Genomic DNA, 12,435 nt, shown 5'->3' on the forward strand with positions numbered 1-12,435 from the left:
AATAAGTAGAGAAAATGGTACATTTAATTTTTAATGAGAATCTTTTGGTAAACTGAAATAAATGTAAAATTGTATATCTTGTCTTTATAGGCAAGTGGTAACCTTATAAAAAATTATGATTGGATGATTGGATGTATCAATTCTACTTTTTCCTGCACCTATAATGCAGGTCAGTTGTTGAAATCCACTTGTCATATATATATAACTATTGTCATATATATATATATAACAACTATCCACTTGTCACATATATATATATATATGTGTGTGTGTGTGTAAAATATTTCAGTTTTCTTGATAAAAAGGGGTGGGCATAAGTAGATTTACAGTCATCCATATGGAAAAAGACGTGGGTTATAATTATTGCAATAGCTTTATTAACTCAAAAGAATGTCACAATGCAACTGTAAACCTACTTTTGCCCATCTTTGTATATCAAATGGACCAATTTTTTCCACAGATTCACAGTTTCTTTTCTTCCAATTTTTCAAAATTATACTTTAGCATCACTTCAGTTTTAAATGACCCCATTCATTAAATGTTTCTTTAAGTGAGGCTTTCTAATGCCCTTACTTTCCAGATACTAGTGAGATACAAGTATGATTTATTTTCAGATTACCAGAGAACACTGGAAATACTACCAAATGTTAAATATTGATCCTGGATTTTAATTTTATAAAGTTGGTTAAGAGAGTGCTGTACCCACAAAGCACTTAACTTTTTAAGTGGCTTCATATCTGAAAGTCTCATTAACGAATCCTGGGTTAAGAAAGAACCCTTAACCCTAAACGCTGAAGACACTGGGCTGGCCATATGCATCATACTAAAGAGATGCAAATCAACAAGATTACACTTAAAACCAGAAGGCAAAGTCCATTACAAGAACATCATATGTACAACAGAAACATATTCATCATAATCACAAAAGTGTTTAGTTTTTATTTTTTATCTTATATTACTGAAATATTAAGTGTGATTTACTGGAGGAGCATAGTAAAACCATGAAAATTAAAACATACTCAAGTGAGAGAAATTTCCAATTTTTCAAACTGGAAAAAAATTCCAATTTTTCAAACTGTCAAAAAATTGTATATATAATTTAAATGAATATAAAATGTATAGATATGATTTAAGAGGATGTATTTTTCTTCCACGTGACTTACTATCCATGAAGCCAGAGAAAGTTATTATAATTTACCACAAGTGTGCTGACTTTTACTTAAACCAGACTTAAACCAATTTTTATTTAAAAGCTATTACATTTTCTGTACCTTTGATTTATATACCAAATGCACCGTGTTAAACCTGAGTATTTACTCATGCATGGTATATAACACATGATAAGGCACATAAAAATGCAAAATAAACATTTGCTGACTAACCAATTTTGTTGTACAACATGATCATTTAGACTTTCGAAATAGCTGTGTTACTTCCTTGACTCCTAGAGTATTAAAGTGCAATCAATTCTATTATTACATTTGTTATTTTTAAAGGAGATAAATTTCAGCCACAAGAGGCACAGACACTACAATGTGAAAGACACCTTTACAAAAATGTGTTCTGTATCTTTCTAAGTCTTTAAAACCTTCTGGAGAATAATATTAGTTGAAATCTTAGATTTCCCTTCATTAAATTTAAATAAAACTGAGTAGTAATGAAACTGTATAAAATAGACCGTTCAGCAACATAGACAAAAACAAACAAACAACAATAACAAAAGCATACTTTCACTTTCAGACATTGATTGTACATGGTGGCTTATTGAGAGGTGGAAAAAAAGAAAAGTGGGGAAAAGATTCAACATGGTGGATTATATCATTAAGTATAATTTGGTCCAAATAAACAGGCACACATCTGTATTATGTCAATTATTCTGAGAAGAATAGGGATTTTAGAGGATTCAATAGAACTAACATGAATACTAGGAATACATTTTCATGTAGAAAGAGATAAAATCTTTGATGACAACATTTGCACTAAATCTATGCACACTTATTTAAAAATTAATGTCTCTATTGTTTAGATGAAAGCTATTCTCACACAGTCTAAATTAACCTGCAAAATGGGCTCATATAAAAAAATACTACAATCGAACATTGAATTCTAGAGTTAACAACAAATGACTCATATTTCTTTTTAATTATCTATAAAGTCCACCCAACATATCCACAGCGACTGTGAAAACTAAGAAGAATGGTGCCTGGGGTGGCAGTGCTGGAGGAGAGGGGATGGGATTCAGCCTCAAGTCACAGAATATTAGTGATTATCCAGCTCAAATTCTGTGGGCTGTGCAGCTGGGGAAACAGAACTCTCACTATGGGGAAGCAGCAGATGTGTGGCTCTGAGGTCTCAGGAAGGTGGCCACAGTGCTTCACAGCCTCACACTTTATTTCCACCTTATAGCACAGCATCTGATACATGGTAGGTGTTCTACAAATATTTTGAGTGGGTTGTTGAATGAAAAAATGAATGAATGAATGAATGAACAAATCAATGAGAGAGAGGCATTGGCAGAACTAGGGTAGACTATATTTTCAGGAATGGAAGTTTGTCAGCATTCAGAAAATTAGGATGATAACTTATTCTGTTACTACAAGACCCTCAAAAACGTTCTTGTTTGGGGCTCCAATCATTAAAGAGACAATACCAGGTGCCTATGAAGCTGATACACCATGGGGCACTTTGAAGCAATTTTATTTTTCTTTTAGCTTTTAATGTGTCTGTGGCATTGCTTGTCAGTAGAGTTACAGCTATTTGAAGAGACTTTGTCAACTCCACCCTGTGACACTCAACTTACTGAATTGCACTACACATAACACTATTCACATCTGCATTATGTCCTCAGGCCTCGGTGATGGGCAGACATTTGTCTCCACCCCACCCCCAGCAAACTGAGCACTCACTAGCAGGTACTGAGAGCAAAAATAGTGCTCATTCTAAAGGCAGTTTCCAGAAACGAAGAGGAGGAGGAGAGGGACACAAGTGAGAGCATGAAAGCTGTGAACACTTAAACTGCTTGATGAAAGGAGAAAATCTGTTAGATTTGTTATAATTGGAGCAGCATATGTAGGTCTCAAAGGAATATACGGGCAACTGGAAAATACAATTTTAAGTACAGGGTACAGGGAAGAAGTCAACAGCAGGTGCTGGTGTGTAAGCAAGTCAAATTTAGGTGAAAGAAGAACAGGCACGCTTCATTACAGAATCTTGGAAACCATTCCCTGCAGATTTAAGTGGGTAATTGAGGGTGACATTTAAAGTGTCAGGAGACAGTCTGAGAAACAGCTTCTGTTTTCCACACAGTCAGGTTCAAGTGCAAGGGAGGTCTTTGTAAACAGAGTTCATGGCAGTCCTTTGTGGTGGAGGAGGGGTCACTAAGACTGCTTAGGGACCCAGGTAAACTTCCAGCCTCCCTTCTCATCTCGACGGACAAAGGCTTGTCCCTGGTGGAAGGAATGAGTTTTCACATTACAGTGAGGGCTCAGGGATGTGGAAAAGGCCATCTCGGTTTTATTGGGTGACACGTCAGAAGTATAGTGAGGAAGCGTTGGCAGGCCTCCTGGGGGATTTGAAAGTTGAGAAAGGAAGTGGAAATCTTCCCTGTGGCTGGCAGTGCTGTGGGAAGGGGTTGTTCTCTCACCTCCGTAGTCAATTGGCATATCCTCCTCGGGGGCGTTTCCATAATCGACTGCATTCTCTAAGAACTGGGGGAATGCATTGGTGATTCTTCTGGGATGCGGGGAAAGGGCACTGTAGTTAGCTGATAAGGTGTCGTCAATGGTGTTGAGGTCTTTTAACCCAAGTGTTTTAAGGACCCAGGGGTCCACTGGCGGGGCAGGTTGTTCTTCACAGTTAGCAAACTCACTAGAGAGGTTTCTCTTGGCATTTTTGCAATGGAGGATCTCAAGAGGAAAATATCTTTGCTCTTTGGGTTTCCTCTTCGCCTTTCTGAATTTTCCACATGCTCTGGAGAAATCATCTGATGAAAGCAGTTTCTAGGGAAGTAGCATTTGAAAATATACAGAGTCAGGTCATCAAGCAAGATCGTCTTCTTTACTGTTGTCCAATTAGACCTACTTCAAACAGTAACTAGTCACTTCAGTCCTTAGAAAACTCGATTAAACTTCTATATTCTCACACACATGAACTGATTAGATTACTGTCTGTTTCTAAATTTAAATCTATTATGAGAATTTACTACTTAGATATCCAATTTATATATTTTACTAGTCATTTAAAAGTTAAAAGGAATACATGATGTCTTTAAATTTTTAATCCAGGAAAGGAATGACTATTATTATAATGACAATAATAGCAACTATCCTGTGTTAGACAGAGGTTACATGCCATGATCTCGTTTTAAGTACTATTAAAATCTCCTTAATGGAGAAACTAATGGACACAGACAGCAATGTGGTGAGAGCTGGGGGAGAGTGGGGGCTGGGTGGAGGAAGGCAAAGGGAGAGGAGATGGGGGGCATCTCTAATAGTGTCAACAGTACAAAAAATGAAACTGAGGTACAGGCATACTAGCGACTTGCGAAAAATCCATTCAGCTTAGATCTACAGCTAAACCATCTGACACTACACAGAACCAGGGAAGGGGTTTGGGGACTGGGTGAAAAAGGCACAAGCGTTAAGAGAAATAAACAAACAAACAAACAAACAAATAAACAAATAAATAGCAAACATACGGACATAGGAAATAAGTGCTAAAACAATGTTTCTTGGTTTTAAGGTAATAAGATATTCCAGATACGTGTCTTTCACAATCAAATAATTGTAAAATAACATAGAAGTTTAAATGTTGGTATTTCTTCCTAAACGAGAACTAAAATTACTTGGAATCGCTGTCATAAAGAAAAGGAAAAGCGAAAAAGAAACACCGTGTAACACTGTTTCCTCTTATTTTGTTAACTTCCATAGCGCTCCCATGTGATACGTATTATTCTACATCTTGCAAAATTGAGAACACGAGAGGAGAAACTGACTAATTACTATTACTTAGTAATTTAATAACAATTCTTTTAAGGGCCCATGATAATAATGAGGAGAGGTGCTCCCTTTTTAAACAAAGCTAACTGAATTGTAAAGAAATTAAAAGTAGTGTGCCCTTTCTCTCTCAACCATTATGTTCAGTAACAGTAGAAAGGAGCGTCATCAATTTGTGTTAAATAATATTGAATAATGTGGCTTTTCCAGAGAAGTAAGGTAAAGATTGATAGAATCAATGATGATAACAGAATGGCAAAAAAGATAACAAAAATTATAACACCCAGAGAAATGAAGAAGAGCAAAAAGAGCTATGGGCAAACTATTTACCTTCAAATCAGAGTAGTTCATTTTAAAAGCATAAGAGGGGGAGGGCAGTTCACTAATTCGCAATATCTAATCATCAGTCAAGAGATCTGGGCTCCAGTCATATTCATGACATTTCAGAGCTGGAAAGATTCTTAGGAGATCTTTCAGTCCCTTCATTTACAGATGAAGGCAACTGAGGCCCAAGTGAGAGAGAGTCACTGAAAGTCAAATGTGTGCTTAAAAGAGCCAGCTCTCTCAGATGCGATTCCCTCTCCAACGTTCCATCCTTATAACTCTGTCTTTTGATAAACTTCTGCTGTTTCAGCCAGTCCCTTGGCTGGTTTTTGATTCCCAGACAACTTCTTTTGTAACATATGACTAAAATCTGCAATCTAGTTGGTTCCAAGAAAGGATACATACAAATTTTCCCAAGACCTGGCCAGGTGGTTCAGTTGGTCAGAGCATCATCCCATACACCAGAAGGTTGGGGGTCAGATCCCTGGTCAGGGCACTTATCTAGGTTGTGGGTTCAATACCCAATCGGGATGTATACAGGAGGCAGCCAACCTATGTTTGTTTCTCTCTCATATCAATGTCCTTCTCTCTCTCTCTCTCTCTCTCTCCCCCCCTGCCCCTCCCTCCCTCTCTCTCTAAAACCAATAAATGTATCCTCAGGTGAATATTAAAAATATTCTTCAGAAAGTGCTATATTTTGTTTAGAAAATTTCATCCATCCTATAAATGCATTTGAAGGCATGCTCTTTAGCACACCTCCTACATCTAATCAAGGAGTTTTACTCAAATGGTCTCCTTTCTCAAATCACCAATCACTCTGCCTTTATAAAGGGGAGAGTTACCTACCTTGGCTTTTTCCTCAAGACATTTCACCAAAGCAGAATTCAGGTATTGTCTGAGGTGATTATTCTCTTCATGTAACCTAGCAAGTTCTTCCTCCTTCTGCACCAGAGTATCTTGTAGCTGCAAAAAGTGGACAATGGTGAGGGCTGCTCCACTATGTTGACTTTGTAACCTTATAATAATGCCACTGATCCATAACCCGCTTAGAGCTGATTATTATTTTGTTTGTTTTAAGAACTCTACCTCGGGGAGCCTTCATCCTCAGAGGCCTAAATTCAATCTACACCCACCTACCACCTGATTGTTCAGTTTTGCACACTGAACTTTTTTGTTCATTGCAAAGTGTTTGAAGAGATTATATGACTTTGAAATTGTAACCACAAGGGAAGGTATGTAGGAAAATGAGCTGCAAGTAACTGTTTAAATACAGAAAAAGGTGTTCAGAATAGTTTTACTCCTTACATCTTAAAAAAGAAAGGAAGAAGAAACAAAGGCGAGTTGGTGTGCCTCACCCTCAAATCGATCTGTTTGCATGTCGTCCACTTAATTAAATCTCTCTCTCCAGAACAGCAACAACCAAAATACAGAATAGGAATCAGTCTTTGTAAAACTTAGAATCAGCATTCCTTCTCCAAGTGATGAGCCATGTTTGTGACTTAAAAACACTATCAGATTCATTATATCACCTGATATTTTCGACCACAGTTCTTAGAGGAAAGCAGCAACACATATTCCAATTTCAGAGATAAGCAAAAAAATTCAAGAGGTCATACAATAATAAAAGGTGAAGAGCCAAGGCCTGACTTCCAACCTTTCTAAAGGGTTGTTGTTGTTTTGGGGGGGTGTGTTTGGGGGGGATTGTTTGTTTTTTCTTTGGTATTATCACCTAACTTTTATAACTCTATAGACATATATCCACTTGGATCCTAAACTGAAAGTCAGCATATGAATTTATAGTACCAAGGAGAAGAAGCAGTGTGACATTGAGGGACAACAGTAAGACTGGACTGCACGGAGCATGGCCAGCCCCAGGGTTCCGACCCTGTGTACATACCTGCTTGTTTCTGTAGAGCTGAGAGGAAAGCTGAGCCTCTTCCCACGAACAAGAGTTAGCAAAGGGGAAATTCGAGTCACTAGATGATTCTATGTGGAAACACCAAATGGGTAACTGAGAAAATACACTTGCAGTTTTTGTGTGATAAAGAATTCACCAAAGGCTTTCAGAAACATTAAAAGTTTCCATTACTCTTCCAAAAACAGCTATTGCCTCCACACATGAAAACAAAATACTTAAAGCTTTATGAAAGGGGAAGCATGCCATAAAAGACAAGTATTTATAGGCTATATGCCAGAGTGGCTACAGGGGTCAGTTTTTAAGAGCTAGCAAGTTCCTCCCTAATATTCCTCCTAATATTTATATCTCTGTTGGCTCAATTTACAAAGACTGTCCCAGCTGCATTATTAATTCATTCAAATATGTATTGATACTCCCCCTGCCACTGGGCATAATGTAATTCTACTATGTTTTGAAGTTTTTATCTTTTTTTCTGAGCCTTAGTGCTTGAAAATGCAGTGTGTGGTTCTAGAATCAAATTCTATTTTTGATGCTAACATTTTCCACTAACAAAAATCTCTGCCTGTTTGCCTGTCCATTAAGTCTGGTGGGCAATATTTACTCAGAATTGTGTGTGGTAGCAATTTCTACCTTAAGATAATTTGGATCTTGCTTTTCTAAAGACAATGGTGAAATATCAAAACTGTAACTCAAACTCATGCACTTCAAATGTCATTCTCTATATGCTTTTCATGCTTTTCAAAAAAGATTTTTAAAAAATTTGCCAACAAGCCATACCTACCAAAAGAACTATGCTTAGGCATGCTGGATTAGTTTACTTATATCTACTTTTTCTCAACTAGTACAATTGTGACACTTGCCTTCCTCTACTTAAACTGACATACTACTGAAATGTTTTTTAACTAAAGTAGAAAAATGAATAAGGAGACAAGAATAAAATTTTATACACTGCTTGATTTCATATTCTTGGGCATTCTATTTCTTTATTGCTTGTGGTAGAAAGCTAAAACTAGCAACTCCATTCCTGATATATGTATTTTTCAATAGTTTGTGGCTTTTGTGTTTTTTTCTCGAATTCAAAAAATTATGTGGCAGAATCAACAGTGCAGATATTTAATTCTGAAGTTGCTAAGGGTCCTTTCAAAAACTTGAATGTTACTACAGAAATTTCTTCAATATGTACAAATACTACTTACTACTTGGCCCTGGTCAAAATTGATATGTAATTTTTCATCAATGTTATACTTCCCTTCAAAATTGAAGTCCTCTTTGGATGAAAAGGAATTATTGTTTCTACTTGCAAGACACTGTTTATAGAATTCCCTCTATGAAACGAAATAGTAAGTTGGTATTTCTTCTTGTTTCTTCCTCATATGCAGGGAGACTTTCCTTAATTCCAAAAGAAATGCTCCAACTGGTATCTTGAGTCAAAAAAATATCCCACCAGTATTGCCTATGAAACTGTGTCCTAGACCCAAACTCCCTCAGTAAGTTGGAAATCTCTAAGAACTAGAAAGTGTAGGGAAAATACAAATTGTCCAGTAGGCAAGGAAAAGAATTCTATTTTCACTATTTGGTAAGTACAAAATAATAGGTTATTTAGCTTGTAAGATGCAAGGGTTTGGGGGCTTTCTTAAGCTTTCCATATCATCCCTTCTCCTACAGACTTCCAGCCCATGGTGCTTTGCAACTGCGTGTTGCAAAGGGCTTCAGAGCCACCAGGAAAGCAGAAGAGCGGGACTTACCCTGTGCCTGTGGTGCTTGTTGGGACTCTCTGTTGTCCAGGAGACCAGCAGCCCAGAAAGAGACCCAAGTATCCGTGGAAACGTCAACACCAGATTCTGACGTTGTAGTAGAATACGGGCAATTATAGCTCTGGCCTCCTACAAAGTACTGGTCTTGGCAAGGCAGAACGGTGTTCTGTGAAAATCAGTATGAGGAACAGGGGGTTCCCAGGAGATGGGGTGATGGGGATTCGGAGAAAAGAGAGGGTGGGAGAAAGATGCCAAAATTACATGCACTGAATCAAACACAGTAAAGGTGTTAAGTAGAGATCCCAGGTTAATTGTGAGTGGTCAAAATATAAGTGCTAGAGGGGGATCATCTCTTTGGTTTACCCAATACTTCCCTAAGGCTTCAACAAAGAACAGGCTAGTATTGGATGGATCAAAGCTGCACATATCTGGGCATATTCTTTGTTGCCATGTCTGAGTCACCTGACAGGCTACCCAGGATCTAAGTAAAAGGAATTTTAGTTCATGATTCAAAGACCTAAGAACTATTTGATTCTTTCTACCAAATATCTTAAATATATTTTTCAATCGCCTCAAAAAACAGAGAATACTAAAATGGAAGTAAACATAACAATAAAATGTAACCTAACCTCCTTATTTTAGTTTCTTTCTGAATTATAAACATGCCCCATCTGTCTCTTTCTTTCCTCTCACTTTAAATGCTGCTAGATCCTCTGGTAAACTGAATGGTTCCAGATAAATACATAGATATTTTCCAGAGATAACTAAGTATATATTGTTCCTGACTCCTAACTAAACACAGGAGCATAAAGTCACTCAGAGAAACATAGAATCAACCCTGAAAAAAATTAGTCAGCAAAGACAGCAAAGCGCTAGGTCTCTCCATCACTAGATCTCAATGCCCTTCCAAAGTTATCTCGCCACTCCTAACTTCCTGGCACGAATTCTCCACTGTGTTCTGAGCCAGTGAACAGCCTCCTGCTCCCGGCTCCTCAAACACAGTCTTCCCAAATGTCGAGGCATGGGCAGGTATGCAGCAGCCTTCCTGGGTTAATTTGTACAAAAACTCATTTCTAAACATTTGTCAATGTTTAATCAGGTAAAAGCCATTCATTTAAACAGAACCCAGCTTTGGACAAATCCTTTTTGACCACTATAAGTCTTTTGTTGACTAGAGGACTTTCTTGGGCATAACATAAATAGAAAACAAGTAAGAAAAAAGAAGTTAAAAAAAGAAATTACACTTTGTTAATGTTCTCAGTAAATTAAATTTTGAAAAAGTCCCATTTTGAAGCAAATCCAGCTTGGGCAGTGCCGACCAAAGAAATTCAGCCAAAAGTTTATCAAGTGCTATTTTCTTTTATTCAAAAGGCATGTTTGCAGGCTCTTTCCCTGGGGTCATTACTGGAATCAGAGTTGAGCTATTATGCAATCGACACCTGAGAAGAAAATAAACCCAAATAGCCCTAGACTAGGTCAGGTCCAAGTGCTTGCAAATATGTGCAAAATCTGGAGAAAGAGGTGAAGTGAAAAGTAAGTGCAGGTGTACAGGGAGAAATGTTGGGAAAATGTACAAAGAGTAAAAAGAACAGAGAGAAAGAGAGTAGAAATATGACAGAAAGAGAGATCAGGAGAATATAGGGAATAGGAAAAGGCAAATGGTTAGCAGAGTAGACCTGCCTTGACAGGTAGCAGAGGAACCCTGGTAGCAGAGAAATTTTGCTTCCAAGGTGGAAAAAATGCAAAGCTTACTAGCTCTCAGCACCCTGAGATTTCTCCAGTGAACTAGCAAACACCAGCTCCTCACTTACCATCTTGCAGTGGAAGCAGGCGCTGCAGAAACTGAACCCACTCTTAATTTTTCGGTAAAGCTAGTGGGAGTTTTAAATGGGACTGAGGGGAGGAGCTAGGAGAGGCGAGTTCTAGTCTTCAGGAGCTGCGGATGACGCGGGGGTCTCCCGGTGAGCGCAGCCCTCTGATTTGATGCGAAGCTGTCAACCTGGTGACGTGGGCCAGGGAGCGTCCAGCCAAAGCCAAAATCACTAGCGCTCACAGAGACCACGGTACCTGGATCTGAAACCTGCGGGTCGGTTGCGCAGCTGTGCTTCAAAACCTGCGCCTGTGCCGGCTCACTGCCCTCCAGCGAGGAGTCAGGGGTGGCGGTGGCCACGTCCCCCGAACCTCATGGGGGGAACACCGACTCTCCACGTCTCCCCCTGCACCCACTCCATGCGAGAGGCCGGGCAGGGCGGGGCAGACTAGTCCGCAGGTGCGGTGGAGCAGGATCAGCCCACATCTCAGGGATCCGGGCAGCACTTGGTGAAGCCATACAACAGGCCGAAGAGTTAATACTTCTGTGTATTTTCCCGGCCACGCGATAAATATTAACTTCATGTATGACATTGTGAGTTGATTGGCTCCCCCCTTCTGTTTAATATGTCTCATTCTCCCAACTCCTACCGTGGGCGTTCCATGTGGAGGTGATCAATCTCTATTCTATCCCCCCTAAGCTTCAGAGAATAGAGGTTTCTGCCCGTTTTGTTAAATTCCTGGAACACTTTTTAGTGTGTAATGGGGTGCTCAAGGAAGAATGAATTAAGTTACAAATTAAGAATCTAAAGTGCCTATCTCTGTGTTGGTTTTATCTTTACAACCATTAGTATATAAATAAATGGTTACAAGTAAGAAAAATGAGTGTGTCTGTACTTCTCGAAGTGTTTGATTCCCACCCTCTTCTTTCACATTTCATTCTCATGATTCCTGTGATTTTATATCTGGAGGAGTAAGAGGAGTAATATCATCTTTAAAACCATTCATTTACCACTAATAGCCAACTTATTTCAAGCAACAATAGCCTAAGAGGTAGGTGCCTTTATCATCTCTGGTTTAAAGGCTGGCAAATGATGCACTGAAGTCAAGAAGCTTGACTAGCGTTTACACAACTAAGTAGTGGCAGGCTCGGGATTTGAACCTCTGGCTCTGTCATCCGTGCTTCTAACTACTGCAATTTTTTAAATTCTCTTTAACATCTTTCTACTGCCTTTTGTGCACTGGGCATTTTTATGCACTGAATTGGGCTTCCCTGGAATTTATATGTTGAATCTATAACCCTCAGTCTTTGGAGTGAGAGCCTCTAAAGTGGTAAGCAAGGTTAAGATGTTGTAACAATGGTGCTCTAAGCTAACAAGCCTGGTGTCCTTAGAAGAAGAGAACGAGACCCCAAGCATGACATGCACAGAGAAAAGTCCAGGCGAGGACATAGCCACAGCTGGAAGGTGGCTGTCTGCAAGTCAAGGAGAGAGGCCTTAAGGAGAAACTGCAAATTTAGCTGACACCCTGATCTTGGACTTCTGGCCTCCAGACAGTGAGAAAATACACTTCTGTTGTTTAAATCCCCCATCTGTGGTTCTTGTTATAGAAGCCCTGGCAAACTAATGCAGGCATG

At 38.9% G+C, this 12,435-nt stretch overlaps 1 protein-coding gene across 1 annotated transcript; it reads right to left on the reverse strand.

Moving 5' to 3' along the window:
• Window positions 1-479: 479 nt before the first annotated feature.
• On the reverse strand, window positions 480-11,006 carry GMNC (geminin coiled-coil domain containing). Its single transcript, XM_037039643.1, has 5 exons — window positions 10,802-11,006; window positions 8,982-9,156; window positions 7,216-7,304; window positions 6,165-6,281; window positions 480-3,998 (listed from the first exon to the last, which is right to left on the reverse strand). Exons 1-5 carry the CDS (start codon window positions 10,802-10,804, stop codon window positions 3,378-3,380), a joined length of 1,005 nt encoding a protein of 334 aa, XP_036895538.1. The 5' UTR covers window positions 10,805-11,006; the 3' UTR covers window positions 480-3,377.
• Between the last annotated feature and the right edge of the window lie 1,429 nt (window positions 11,007-12,435).

The sequence above is a fragment of the Sturnira hondurensis genome, unplaced genomic scaffold (assembly GCF_014824575.4).
Source record: "Sturnira hondurensis isolate 20B ecotype Veracruz unplaced genomic scaffold, ASM1482457v3 Scaffold0000396, whole genome shotgun sequence".
Lineage (NCBI taxonomy): Eukaryota > Metazoa > Chordata > Mammalia > Chiroptera > Phyllostomidae > Sturnira > Sturnira hondurensis.